Below are 15,741 nucleotides of genomic sequence, written 5' to 3'. Positions count from 1 at the left end.
ATTTTGTTTTTTCATTTTAAAGAATGTTCAGAGATTTTAATTTTTTGCATTTCTCAAATTTGTTAAATTTTTCAGAAAATGTTTCTGATGTTAAATATTGTTCATAAATTGAAAAAAAAGTTCAGAGTTTTTTTTTCCTTTTCTTCAAAATATACTCATGTTTTGCAAATAATGTTCGCAAATTTGACAATGTTCACTTTTACAATTTTGTTTGAAGGTTCGAACAATGTTCCCGTTCCCATATAATGTTCACTGATCCGAAAGTGTTCATGTTTTCAAAATTTGTTTGGCGTTTTTAATAGTTTTCATTAATTAAAAAATGTTTGTGTTTTTAGTTTTGTTTGGAATTTTACAAAATGTACCTAGTTTCGAAAATTGTTTTTAGATTTTTAATAAAGTTGTTTACAAGTTTTAATATCCGTGTTTCAAAAGGAAGTTCGATTTTGACATTTTAAAAAAATCGGATCTGCCGCTGATGCTTGTTCTTAGGCTGGTCACAATGGGGAGGAACTTAGGAGTAACATCACACACTCCAATACAACTTTGCTTATGTGGCACATATTTAATGAAGAGAGAGGTGCTTGTGGTAACTAGCTAAGTTACCGGAACATCACACACTCCAAGAAACAATGAGTCTATAACCTAATAAATACATCGTTGCATGACACTACATAGATGTTCCTACCCATTATGGAGGTAGTAACATAGTCTAGGGAAGTGTGAAGTTACTAGCTTATGTTCTTGCCCATTGTGACCAGCCTTAACGCTTCACGCTGCTTTTTAGTCAGTAATGGTATCGCCTCTAGTTGTGTGTTTGTTGACTCCGAGATGCATGATACGATTCCTTCAATTTCAAGATCTACCGGCTGAATGTCTTGGTGTGCTTCCTTCCTTCATTGATTGTAGCTACAGTCACACTATTGGGCACTATTGATCACTGTAGCTCTACGGTCGCCCGTGGCGTTTCTCTACGACACGGGGCTAGGTATGTGTGCATGCGTTCTAGAGGTGGGTGTGCATGTGTCTCGTTTCTAAAAGAAAGCGGGCATGTATATTGCTATGAGCGGGATGCAGGAGCCGTCTACACCGAAGATAAAATATACCCTGAGCGCGGCTATTAACTAAGGTGCAATTTTTTGATTTTTGAAAATTCGCTCAAAATATGTACCTTTTTAACAACATGTTTTATTTCATTAATTTTACACAAAACAAATTGATAAAAAAAATCTGATTTGTATGCATGTTGTAAAAAAGTGATCATTTAGCTTTGAAAATAGATTTATTTCACACACACACACACACACACACACACATTAATTATACAGTTCTAAAATTTTATGGTGTATTTTAAAAAAGTGTTCATGTATTCATACCATTTTTAAATATTCGTGCATTTATTCACATATAATGAAAGAATGTGTCCTTGTATTTTTTTTACAAAATGTTGCTAATTTAAAAATATCCATTTACTTTTTTAACGTATTCACCCATTAAAGAGAGAACTATTCATGTAGTTAAAAATGTTTTTGCACATTTAAAAATATATTCACATACTTACAATAATGTTCATGGATGAGAGCTGAGGTTGCCACATGCGAAGACTAAAAATGTGCGGCTGCTGCACAATCACCCTTCTACCCTAGTGTTTTGTTTCGGCGGTGTCAAGTGTCAACATATAGCTAACCGGACGCAGTTAGCTTTTGCGCCGCCGGTTGCTCGCGGCTCGCAACTTTGCAAGCATGAGAAGGAAGTGAAGGTAAACGTGCGTCACTTGACATACCGCCTCACAAGCCAGAATCGTATTCTGTGTCCATCTTCCTGCAGCCAACGCTATTCCTTCCCGGCAAGTCGTGCCATGCATCCACCATCACCCTACATGAACCTCGTGGTTGCACGCGGCTTCTGTCGGCAGGCACGGCGGGGCGCCTAGCGAGCGAGCTCCCCACCGGCCGTCGACTGCCATGTCAGAGCCCGGCGAGAGCGGCGCCCGTCGGCGGCAGCGCAGGAGGTGGCGGCTGTACTGGTGCTACGTGTGCCGCCGCGCGCTGCGCACCGTGTCGTCCCCGACCTCCGACGTCTTCTGCCCGCGCTGCCTCGGCCGCTTCCTCCACGAGATCGAGCTCCCCGTGCCGCGCGAGCCCGTGCACGCGCCCACCGAGCGGCTCTTCCAGCCGCCGCCGCTGTTCCCGTACGAGGGCGCCCCCCGCCACTGGGTCATATACAGGGGCGAGGACGACGACGCGGCCGACGCGCCAGGCCCACGTATCCGCCGGGTCCCGTCCCCTCCGCCGGCGCCGGGGACGCACGGCGGCATGGACGGTGCCGGTCCCGGTCCACCGGCAACCGGCATCGACCCGGCGGGCTTCTTCACCGGCCCCAACCTGAACGCGCTCATCGAGGGTCTGACGCAGAACGACCGCCCCGGCCCGCCGCCCGCGCCGGCGTCGGCGATCGACTCGCTCCCGACGGTGCACGTCTCGCCGGAGCACATGGCGGACGGCTCGCAGTGCCCCGTGTGCAAGGATGAGTTCGAGCTGGGCGAGACCGCGCGCGAGCTGCCGTGCAAGCACGCGTACCACTCCGACTGCATCGTGCCGTGGCTCCAGCTCCACAACTCCTGCCCTGTCTGCCGGCAGGAGCTGCCGATGCCGGCCGGTGATGAATCTCCCGATGGCGCGGGCGCAGGCGACGGAGGCGAGGAGACGGTCCCGCCGTGGCAGCTGCTTGCCGGCTGGGGGCCACTGGCTTGGCTGCTAACGCTGGGGGAACCGGACGTGGGCGGCTGGGGTAATGGACCTGGGCGGCGTGGGACGGAAGCCGACGCCGATGACACCGGCGGCAATGTCAGTCGTGGCGCCACGATTCTTCAGTCGTTTGTTCTCGTCGCTGCTTGCTTTTTCGTTGTCTCCTTTCTCGTTTGAGAAATGGCACATTGGAGACTGTCACGTGTGCATGTCATTATTCCGAAAAGAAAAACCAAGTTTCATGTGCAGCTTGATCAGACAAAAAATTTATGTACAGAGCTAAAACTTCAGTGATTCAATTTCATGAACATGCTCCCATCGGTGCATATCATTATTCGGAACAGAAAAGCGTAATTCTTTTATTCGGAACAGAAAACCCGAGCGGAGAAAGTAACACATCTTCAATGCCAGCGCTTAGAGCATCTACAGCCATGTATGACAAATATGACTCCTCAAATGCCCGTGGTCGCGTCCAGGCGCGTCCACAGGTAGTGACCGGGCATGCCTTAAATTTTATTTGTTACATCCGGATATCTCATATTTGATTCTTATATCCATACAAAGACATGCAAAAGAAGTAGAATCTACATACTACGTTGATCCTAGCTACTTCTCGTCGGTCACGACGATCTTCGTGCCCAGCTCCGGCGGCATGGGTGGAACCTGCAGCTCCGGCCTCCTCCGTCTCTATCTCTGTGTCGAGTTCGGCGAAAAGCGCGTCGGACTCCGCCTGCTCCCGCCGGAGGAACGCCCGGTTGGCCTCCACATAGGCCTCATTATGGATGGACTCTAGGATGGCATGCTGCTCGGCCATCTCGTCGGACTGGGCGATGGCAAACTCCGCCTCTGTCTGCTCCACGTTGAAGGTCGACACCTGCTGGTCCGGCTCCTCCACCTTCATCGGAGCCATCTCCTCCTCCCCCGGCTCCTCCTCCTCCTCCTCCTCCTCCTCCGGCTCTGCCGATTCCGGAGGCAGCCCGGCAGCGATGCGGGCGACGCGTGCGGCTTGCCTCGCCCGGATCTCCTGCTGGATCTCGTAGCGGCGCTCCGGCGTCAGCATGGCGTAGTAGGTGATCTTGCTTTGGACCATGACAGAGTGCTGGAGCATGGGCGGAGCGTCCGACCATGGGGAGAGCGCCGGAGTGGGAGAGGGAGGAGGTGGATGGGCTCGGACTGGCGGCATGAAGAGGGAGGAGGGGGTTGGGTTAGGGTTGCGGGATGCCGGCCGGCTTAAATAGACGGATTTGGTCTTGGGCGGCGAGCCGGAGTAGCGCCACGCGACATTCACACCGCGGCGACGGACGCGGCGCCCGTCAGGCCGCCGGGTTTTCGGGCGTTTCCGCGTGGGACCCCGCTGTCAGACCGACGTGGCGGGTGTGCCCGGGTTGACTGGCACCCCCATATCCCCGGCATTTGAGGCCGTTTAAGGCGCCCGTCCAGGTCAAAAAACATGACCGGGCGGCCCGCCCGGGCGTATGACGCGGGTTTGAGAGGTGAGGCTATAGATGCTCTTAGACCCTCAAATCGCGCGGATATGTCGGACCAAACTGTTTGAACACTGTAACCCATTCAACTAGGTCATGTATTTGTCTGCGAACCAGCCCGTGTGTCCGTTTTTTCACAAACCGGAAGGAAACCAATGGCTTTGTGGGAGCCCGGACATCCACAACGTAGGACTCGAACACCTCCCACCCACCTATAACGGAGGCGGAGGCAGAGCCCACGTTTGGAGTGGTCTGCACAGTCTCCGTGTCGAAACCCTTCCATTCTCTACCCTCTCCTTTCCGATCGCCACCGCTCTCCACCCCAATTCTCGTCCTTTTTGTTCCCGACACCACATGGACCCGCACAAAGAGTTGCCGGTGCTAGTGGAGGTGGAGGACCCAGAGAAGGTGCTCGCCCGGAAGATAACTCAGCGACATGACAAGCCCGCTACCTTAAAAAGAAGACAAAGGATGAGGCGGGTGACAAAAAGAAGGGGGACAGAGGCGGCGGCCAGGACCGGGGCCGGGGTGTAGTCGCCAGGTGGGGTAGACACGGGGCGCCGCCGCCGTCCATGCATACGCCACACTAACTGGAGCAATATCAGCCGCCCTACTTCTACGCCGCCGAGCAGCTTGGCCGGCAGTAGCAATCTTCCGGCCTTCGCCGTCGGGTAGTGCAATATGGTATCGACATCAACGTAGCCCCGCTCCATTTTCTCGACTCATCGTTGCCTCAACTTGTTTGATCATGGACAACATCAGGCATGGATCAGCTCGGTGTCCGCTCTCTGTTCACCGGTAAGTCTCAACCAGGCAAGTCGTTGTGTGACGACGCGAATAGGCGGATGATGGAGATGATCCATGATGGAGGTTGCTACTGTTGGGGAACGCAGTAATTTCAAAAAAAAATCCTACTCACACGCAAGATCATGGTGATGCATAGCAACGAGAGGGAGAGTGTTGTCCACATACCCTCGTAGACCGTAAGCGGAAGCATTATGAGAACGTGGTTGATGTAGTCATACGTCTTCACGATCGACCGATCCTAGTACCGAAAGTACGACACCTCCGCGATCTGCACACGTTTGGTTCGGTGACGTCCCACGAACTCACGATCCAGAAGAGTGTCGAGGGGGAGCTTCGTTAGGAAGACGGCGTGATGATGGTGATGATGATGCTACCGGAACAGGGCTTCGCCTAAGCACTGCTACGATATGACCGAGGTGGATTATGGCAGAGGGGGGCACCGCACACGGCTAAGAGATCAACGATCAACTTGTGTGTCTATGGGGTGCCCCCTACCCATATATAAAGGAGTGGAGGAGGGGAGGGCCGGCCCTCTACTAGGGAGCGCCATGGGGAGTCCTACTCCCACCGGGAGTATGATTCCCCCCTTTCCATGTAGTAGGAGTAGGAGAGTAGGAAAGGGAAGAGAGAAGAGAAGGAAGGAGGGGGCGTCCCCCCTCCCCCTACTCCAATTCGGACTAGGCCTTGGGGGCATGCGGCCTGCCCTAGGCAGCCCCTCCCTCTCTCCCCTAAAGCCCATTAGGGCCCATATACTCCCCGGGGGGTTCCGGTAATGATACGTCTCCGTCGTATCTATAATTTTTTATTGTTCGATGCCAATATTATTCAACTTTCATATACTTTTTGGCAACTCTTTATATTATTTTTGGGACTAACATATTGATCCAGTGCCCAGTGCCAGTTCCTGTTTGTTGCATGTTTTATGTTTCGCAGAATATCCATACCAAACGGAATCCAAATGGGATAAAAACGGACGGAGCTTATTTTTGGAATATTTGGAAAATTCCGAAAGAAAAATCCACGCGAGACGGTGCCCGAGGTGGTCACGAGGTAGGGGGCGCGCCTGACCCCCCTGGGCGCGCCCCCTACCCTCGTGAGCCACCCGTAAGGCGGTTGACGCTCTTCTTTTGCCGCAAGAAAGCTAATTTTCGGGGAAAAAAATCACGGCGAAGGTTTCAGGCCAATCAGAGTTACGGATCTCCATATATACACGAAACGGTGAAACAGAGCCAGAACAGAACGCAGAAACAGAGAGAGACAGAGAGATAGATCCAATCTCGGAGGGGCTCTCGCCCCTCCCACGCCATGGAGGCCATGGACCAGAGGGGAAACCCTTCTCCCATCTAGGGAGGAGGTCAAGGAACAAGAAGAAGGAGGGGGGCTCTCTCCCCCTCGCTTCCGGTGGCGCCGGAGTGTCACCGGGGGCCATCATCATCACCGCAATCTTCACCAACAACTTCACCACCATCATCACCAACTCTTCCCCCCTCTATGCAGCGGTGTAACCCCTCTCTTACCCGTTGTAATCTCTACTTAAACATGGTGCTCAACACTATATATTATTTCCCAATGATGTATGGCTATCCTATGATGTTTGAGTAGATCTATTTTGTCCTAATGGCTATTTGATGATCGTGATTGGTTTGAGTTGTATGTTTTATTATTGGTGCTGTCCTATGGTGCTCTCCGTGTCGCGCAAGCGTGAGGGATTCCCGTTGTAGGGTTTGCAATATGTTTATGATTTGCTTATGGTGGGTGGCGTGAGTGACAGAAGCACAGACCCGAGTAAGTAGGTTGTTTGCGTATGGGATAAAGGGGACTTGATGCTTTAATGCTATGGTTGGGTTTTACCTTAATGAATCTTTAGTAGTTGCGGATGCTTGCTAGAGTTCCAATCATAAGTGCATATGATCCAAGTAGAGAAAGTATGTTAGCTTATGCCTCTCCCTCAAATAAAATTGCAATAATGATTACCGGTCTAGTTATCGATTGCCTAGGGACAAATAACCTTCTTGTTGACAAAAGATCTTTACTAAAAACTAATTTAGTTGTGTCTTCATCTAAACAGCCCCTACTTTATATTTACTTGCTCTTTATTATCTTGCATACCTATCCAACAACACCTACAAAGTACTTCTAGTTTCATACTTGTTTCCGGTAAAGCGAACATCAAGTGTGCGTAGAGTTGTATCGGTGGTCGATAGAACTTGAGGGAATATTTGTTCTACCTTTGGCTCCTCGTTGGGTTCGACACTCTTACTTATCGAAAGAGGCTACAATTGATCCCCTATACTTGTGGGTTATCAAGACCTTTTTCTGGCGCCGTTGCCGGGGAGCAATAGTGTGGGGTGAATATTCTCGTGTGTGCTTGTTTGCTTTATCACTAAGTAATTTTTATTTGTTGTTCTTAGTTGTTCTTTATCTTTAGTTATGGATATGGAACATGAAATACCAAAAAAAATAGGTGTACTTTCTGCTCATGGAGATGGGGAACCTCCTAAAACCCTCGATGCTGGTTATGTGAAAGATATTATGTACTACTTTAATAATCCTAAGAAAACCCCATTTAATTATGTAATGGGAGTAACGTTGGATCAACGTGAATACTTTAGGGATTACCGCTTGACACAAAAAGGGAAACTATTATGGGATCAAATTCAGATATTGAATTGGTATGCTAGGCAACTATGCTTGAGATATGATTATACTTGTTGCTCTAAGGTGAAGGCTCCACACCTTCCCTTTTTATGCAAATTTAATGATAGTGAAACCTTAGCTTCTTATGCTAATGGTATATATGATTACTATGATGTGGAACAAATAGAAGAATTTGTTGCTTTTAAGGGTGCTTATGAAATTGAATCTATGTTTAAAGAGTTTGAAGATTTTGATGATGTTGTTTATAGACCTGAAAATTTTGCTATCCTAAAATATTGTTACGAGAACTATGAATACAATTACGAAATTAATGCGCTTATTAAGAAAGTCTCTGCTGTCCAAGAAGAGACTAATATTTTGCAGGAATCTATGGAAGAAGAAGTTGATGAAACTGTGAGCTCATTGGATGAAAAAGATGAGGAGGAGAGTGAAGAACAAAAGGAGGAAGAGCGGATTAGCTACCCGGGCCCACCTTCTAATGAGAGTAACTCTTCAACTCATACATTGTTTAATTTCCCTTCGTGCTTACCGGAGGATGATTGCTATGATGATTGTTATGATCCCGTTGATTCTTTTGAAATATCCCTTTTTGATGATGCTTGCTATGCTTGTGGCCAAGATGCCAATATGAATTATGCTTATGGAGATGAACTTGCTATAGTTCCTTATGTTAAACATGAAATTGTTGCTATTGCACCCACACATGATAGTCCTATTATCTTTTTGAATTCTCCAAACTACACTATATCGGAGAAGTTTGCACTTATTAAGGATTACATTGATGGGTTGCCTTTTACGGTTGCACATGATGATTTTGATGAATATAATATGCATGTGCTTGCTGCTCCTACTTGCAATTATTATGAGAGAGGAACTATATCTCCACCTCTCTATGTTTCTAATATGATAAAATTGCAAGAAACTGTTTATACTATGCATTGGCCTTTACTTTGTGTGCATGAATTGTTCTTTTATGGCATGCCGATGCATAGGAAGAGAGTTAGACTTCGTCATTACATGATATATGTTACCTTATGCTCACCACTAAATTACAAATCATTGTTAATTAAAATTGGCTTTGATATACCTTGGGATCCGGGTGGATTCACTACTTGAGCACTATATGCCTAGCTTAATGGCTTTAAAGAAAGCGCTGCCAGGGAGACAACCCGGAAGTTTTAGAGAGTCATTTATTTCTGTTGAGTGCTTTCATATAGTTTAAAAACAAAAAAAGAGGGGAACCCAAAACTTTTTCTAAAAGAAAAGTGAAAGTGAGAGAGACGAGCATTGTGAAAATGGGGGACGTCCTTGAACTTTGTTCATGCCCATGGGAACTTTGTGAATCTTAATTACAGAAACCTTTCAACAAAAATAATTATCCCCTTGTACAATTCCATTGTATTATAAAAATAATGTGCCAAGGTTTGCCTTTAGGATGTTTACATTTGCTTGATGGTTTGTATGGCGCGGGACAGAAACTTTAGCTGTAGTGCGCGATTTTACATTTTTAGCTGGAACGTCAAATAGTACTGATTATTTTTGCACTGTCTTCCTATATAAATTTTTTATTTTTCCTAATTTTGGTAGAATTTTTCAAGTATCATAAGTATGGTGAATGTTCAGATTATTACAGACTGTTCTGTTTTTGACAGATTCTATTTTTGATGCATAGTTTGCTTGTTTTGATGAACCTATCAATTTATATCAGTGGATTAAGCCATGAAAAAGTTATATTACAGTAGACACAATGCAAAAACAAAATATTAATTAGTTTGCAACAGTACTTAGAGTAGTGATTTGCTTTATTATACTAACGGATCTTACCAAGTTTTCTGTTGAAGTTTTGTGTGGATGAAGTGTTCGATGATTGAGAAGGTTTCGATGTGAGAAGAAGGAAGAGAGGCAAGAGCTCAAGCTTGGGGATTACCGAGGCACCCCAAGTAAATATTCAAGGAGACTCAAGCGTCTAAGCTTGGGGATGCTGGGGAGGCATCCCCTCTTTTTTAAACAAATATCGGTATGTTTTCGAATTTGTTTTGTTCATGCGATATGTCCAATCTTGGAGCGTCTTTTGCATTTAGGTTTTTTTTTTATGCACCATGCTGGTATGAGATAGTCCTTGGTTGATTTATAGAATGCTCATTCCACTTCACTTATATCTTTTGAGTATGGCTTTATAGAATGCTTCATGTGCTTCACTTATATCATTTAAAGTTTAGATTGCCTGTTTTTCTTCACTTAGACAACCGCCATTTGTAGAATGCTCTTTTGCTTCACTTATATTTGTTAGGGCACGGGCATATATTTTGAAGAAAGAATTAAACTCTCTTGCTTCACTTATATCTATTTAGAGAGATGACAGGAACTGGTCATTCACATGGTTAGTCATAAAATCCTACATAAACTTATAGATCGCTGAATATGATATGTTTGATTCCTTGCAATAGTTTTGCGATATAAAGGTGGTGATATTAGAGTCATGCTAGTGGGTAGTTGTGGATTATAGAAATACTTATGTTGAGGTTTGTGATTCCCGTAGCATGCACGTATAGTGAACCGTTATGTAACAAAGTCGGAGCATGAGGTGTTTATTGATTGTCTTCCTTATGAGTGGCGGTCGGGGACGAGCGATGGTCTTTTCCTACCAATCTATCCCCCTAGGAGCATGCGCGTAGTACTTTGTTTCGATGACTAATAGATTTTTGCAATAAGTATGTGAGTTCTTTATGACTAATGTTGAGTCCATGGATTATACGCACTCTCACCCTTCCATCATTGCTAGCCTCTCTAGTACCGCGCAACTTTCGCCGGTACCATAAACCCACCATATACCTTCCTCAAAACAGCCACCATACCTACCTATCATGGTATTTCCATAGCCATTTCGAGATATATTGTCATGCAACTTTCATCATCATCATATACATGACTTGAGCATTCATTGTCATATTGCTTTGCATGATCGTAAGATAGTTAGCATGATGTTTTCATGGCTTGTCCGTTTTTTGATGTCATTGCTACGCTAGATCATTGCACATCCCGGTACACCGCCGGAGGCATTCATATAGTCATATCTTTGTTCTAGTATCGAGTTGTAATATTGAGTTGTAAGTAAATAAAAGTGTGATGATCATCATTAATAGAGCATTGTCCTAAAAAAAGAATTAAAAAAAGAGAAATGCCAAAAAAAGAGAAAGGCCAAAAAAAGGCCAAAAAGGCCAAATAAAAAAATAAAAAATAAATAAAAAGGGACAATGCTACTATCCTTTTTCCACACTTGTGCTTCAAAGTAGCACCATGTTCTTCATATAGAGAGTCTCTTGAGTTATCACTTTCATATACTAGTGGGAATTTTCATTATAGAACTTGGCTTGTATATTCCAACGATGGGCTTCCTCAAATGCCCTAGGTCTTCATGAGCAAGCAAGTTGGATGCACACCCACTTAGTTTCAGTTAGAGCTTTCATACACTTATAGCTCTAGTGCATCCGTTGCATGGCAATCCCTACCCACTCACATTGATATCTATTAATGGGCATCTCCATAGCCCGTTGATATGCCTAGTTGATGTGAGACTATCTTCTTCTTTTTGTCTTCTCCACCATCATATTCTATTCCACCTATAGTGCTATGTCCATGGCTCATGCTCATGTATTGCGTGAAAGTTGAAAAGGTTTGAGAACGTCAAAAGTATGAAACAATTGCTTGGCTTGTCATCGGGGTTGTGCATGATGTATATATTTTGTGTGGTGAAGATGGAGCATAGCCAGACTATATGACTTTGTAGGGATGAGCTTTCTTTGGCTATGTTATTTCAATAAGACATAATTGCTTGGTTGGTATGCTTGAAGTATTATTATTTTATGTCAAAGGATAGACTATTGCTTTGAATCACTCGTGTCTTAATATTCATGCCATGATTAGACATATGATCAAGATTATGCTAGGTAGCATTCCACATCAAAAATTATCTTTTTTATCATTTACCTACTCGAGGATGAGCAGGAATTAAGCTTGGGGATGCTGATACGTCTCTGTCGTATCTATAATTTTTGATTGTTCCATGCCAATATTATTCAACTTTCATATAATTTTTGGCAACTTTTTGTATTATTTTTGGGACTAACATATTGATCCAGTGCCCAGTGCCAGTTCCTGTTTGTTGCATGTTTTATGTTTCGCAGAATATCCATACCAAACGGAATCCAAACGGGATAAAAACGGACGGAGCTTATTTTTGGAATATTTGGAAAATTCCGAAAGAAAAATCCACGCGAGACGGTGCCCGAGGTGGTCACGAGGTAGGGGGCGCGCCTGACCCCCCTGGGCGCGCCCCCTACACTCGTGAGCCACCCGTAAGGCGGTTGACGCTCTTCTTTTGCCGCAAGAAAGCTAATTTTCGGAAAAAAATCACGACGAAGGTTTCAGGCCAATCGGAGTTACGGATCTCCATATATACACGAAACGGTGAAACAGAGCCAGAACAGAACGCAGAAACAGAGAGAGACAGAGAGATAGATCCAATCTCGGAGGGGCTCTCGCCCCTCCCACGCCATGGAGGCCATGGACCAGAGGGGAAACCCTTCTCCCATCTAGGGAGGAGGTCAAGGAAGAAGAAGAAGGAGGGGGGCTCTCTCCCCCTCGCTTCCGGTGGCGCCGGAGTGTCACCGGGGGCCATCATCATCACCGCAATCTTCACCAACAACTTCACCACCATCATCACCAACTCTTCCCCCCTCTATGCAGCGGTGTAACCCCTCTCTTACCCGTTGTAATCTCTACTTAAACATGGTGCTCAACGCTATATATTATTTCCCAATGATGTATGGCTATCCTATGATGTTTGAGTAGATCTGTTTTGTCCTAATGGCTATTTGATGATCGTGATTGGTTTGAGTTGTATGTTTTATTATTGGTGCTGTCCTATGGTGCTCTCCGTGTCGCGCAAGCGTGAGGGATTCCCGTTGTAGGGTTTGCAATATGTTTATGATTTGCTTATGGTGGGTGGCGTGAGTGACAGAAGCACAGACCCGAGTAAGTAGGTTGTTTGCGTATGGGATAAAGGGGACTTGATGCTTTAATGCTATGGTTGGGTTTTACCTTAATGAATCTTTAGTAGTTGCGGATGCTTGCTAGAGTTCCAATCATAAGTGCATATGATCCAAGTAGAGAAAGTATGTTAGCTTATGCCTCTCCCTCAAATAAAATTGCAATAATGATTACCGGTCTAGTTATCGATTGCCTAGGGACAAATAACCTTCTTGTTGACAAAAGATCTTTACTAAAAACTAATTTAGTTGTGTCTTCATCTAAACAGCCCCTACTTTATATTTACTTGCTCTTTATTATCTTGCATACCTATCCAACAACACCTACAAAGTACTTCTAGTTTCATACTTGTTTCCGGTAAAGCGAACATCAAGTGTGCGTAGAGTTGTATCGGTGGTCGATAGAACTTGAGGGAATATTTGTTCTACCTTTGGCTCCTCCTTGGGTTCGACACTCTTACTTATCGAAAGAGGCTACAATTGATCCCCTATACTTGTGGGTTATCAGGTAACCCCCCGGTACTCCGGTTAATGTCCGGACTCACTCGGAACCATTCCGATGTCCAAACATAGTCATCCAATATATCGATCATTATGTCTCGACCATTTAGAGACTCCTCGTCATGCCCATGATCACATCTGGGACTCCGAACAACCTTCGGTTCATCAAAACACATAAACTCATAATACCGATCATCACCGAACGTTAAGCGTGCAGACCCTACGGGTTCAAGAACTATGTAGACATGACCGAGACATGTCTCCGGTCAATAACCAATAGCGGAACCTGGATGTTCATATTGGCTCCCACATATGCTACGAAGATCTTTATCGGTCAAACCGCATAACGATATACGTTGTTCCCTTTGTCATCGGTATGTTACTTGCCCGAGATTCGATCATCGGTATCTCAATACCTAGTTCAATCTCGTTACCGACAAGTATCTTTACTCGTTTTGTAATGCTACATCCCGTAACCAACTCATTAGCTACATTGCTTGCAAGGCTTATATTGATGTGCATTACCGAGAGGGCCCAGAGATACCTCTCCGACAATCGGAGTGACAAATCCTAATATCGATCTATGCCAACTCAACAAACACCATCGGAGACACCTGTAGAGCACCTTTATAATCACCCAGTTACGTTGTGATGTTTGGTAGCACACAAAGTGTTCCTCCGGTATTCGGGAGTTGCATGATCTCATAGTCATAGGAACATGTATAAGTTATGGAGAAAGCAATAGCAACAAACTAAACGATCATCGTGCTAAGCTAATGGATGGGTCAAGTCAACCACATCATTCCCTAATGATGTGATCCCATTAATCAAATGACAACTCATGTCTATGGTCAGGAAACATAACCATCATTGATTCAACGAGCTAGTCAAGTAGAGGCAAACTAGTGACACTTTGTTTGTCTATGTATTCACACATGTACTAAGTTTCTGGTCAATACAGTTCTAGCATGAATAATAAATATTTATCATGATATAAGGAAATATAAATAACAACTTTATTATTGCCTCTAGGGCATATTTCCTTCAAAGGGAGGGATAAGGCTTTTCGGGGAGTTCATTTCGTGTGCGAGAACATGAAGTCAAAAAATATGCTCATAACCTAGCTCGTAGCACTTTGTACCTTCAGTTGGCCGTAATATTTGGCTAATAGTTCCCCCAAGGAAATTTTTATTCATCAAACTATCATTAGCTAATAAAGAGTAGGTGCACTCTACAAATTGTGTTACGGTCATCGCATTCAAGAAGGTCTCTGTCCGAGGCACAATGATATAAATCTTTGTGATAGCGTCTGGTTTTCTCCTACAGTGATTGCAGGATATTACATCATCACAACGTCGAGCTCGATTTCATTCGGGGAGGAATGGGAGGCAATGGTTGATATATACTTAACGGTAGCCTCAACACTGACAAGTAGAAGGAGGTGAGCACGTACAATGTGGAGAAGGTGGTCAAAAAGAGCTAGTCAAGTAGAGGCAAACTAGTGACACTCTGTTTGTCTATGTATTCACACATGTACTAAGTTTCCGGTTAATACAATTCTAGCATGAATAATAAACTTTTATCATGATATAAGGAAATATAAATAAAAACTTTATTATTGCCTCTAGGGCATATTTCCTCCAGTCTCCCACTTGCACTAGAGTCAAATAATCTAGTTCACATCGTCATGTGACTTAACACCAATAGTTCACATCTTTGTGTGATTAGTTCACATCTCCATGTGGCTAACACCCAAAGGGTTTACTAGAGTCGATAATCTAGTTCACCTCACTATGTGATTAACACCAAAAGAGTGATCATGTTTTGCTTGTGAGAGAAATTTAGTCAATGGGTCTGCCACATTCAGAGCCGTATGTATTTTGCAAATTTTCTATGTCTACAATGCTTTGCACGGAGCTACTCTAGCTAATTGCTCTCACTTTCAATATGTATCTAGATCGAGACTTAGAGTCATCCAGATCGGCGTCGAAGCTTGCAACGACGTAACTCTTTACGACGAGCTCTTTGTCACCTCTATAACCGAGAAACATTTCCTTATTCCACTAAGGATATTTTTGACCGCTGTCCAGTGATCCACTCCTGGGTCACTATTGTACCCTCTTGCCAAACTTATGGTGAGGTACACAATAGGTCTAGTACACAGCATAGCATATTTTATAGAACCTATGACTGAGGCATAGGGAATGACTTTTCATTCTCTTTCTATTTTCTGCCGTGGTCGGGTTTTGAGTCTTTACTCAACTTCACACCTTGCAACACAGGCAAGAACTCCTTCTTTGACTGTTCTATTTTGAACTACTTCAAAATCTTGTCAAGGTATGTACTCATTGAAAATATATCAAGCGTCTTGATCTATCTCTATAGATCTTGATGCTCAATATGTAAGTAGCTTCACCGAGATCTTTCTTTGAAAAAACTCCATTCAAACACTCCTTCATGCTTTCCAGAAAATTTACATTATTTCTGATCAACAATATG

The 15,741-nt window shown here is 44.6% G+C and overlaps 1 protein-coding gene across 1 annotated transcript; it reads left to right on the top strand.

Moving 5' to 3' along the window:
* Positions 1–1,890: 1,890 nt before the first annotated feature.
* LOC123152328 (E3 ubiquitin-protein ligase RZF1-like) lies at positions 1,891–2,992 on the top strand. The gene has a single exon (XM_044571904.1). It carries the CDS (start codon positions 1,962–1,964, stop codon positions 2,919–2,921), a length of 960 nt encoding a protein of 319 aa, XP_044427839.1. The 5' UTR covers positions 1,891–1,961; the 3' UTR covers positions 2,922–2,992.
* The last annotated feature ends 12,749 nt before the right edge of the window (positions 2,993–15,741 follow it).

Source organism: Triticum aestivum, chromosome 7A (assembly GCF_018294505.1).
Source record: "Triticum aestivum cultivar Chinese Spring chromosome 7A, IWGSC CS RefSeq v2.1, whole genome shotgun sequence".
NCBI lineage: Eukaryota > Viridiplantae > Streptophyta > Magnoliopsida > Poales > Poaceae > Triticum > Triticum aestivum.
Note: the sequence above shows the minus strand (reverse complement) of the source record. Positions and strands in the feature narration are given on the sequence as shown.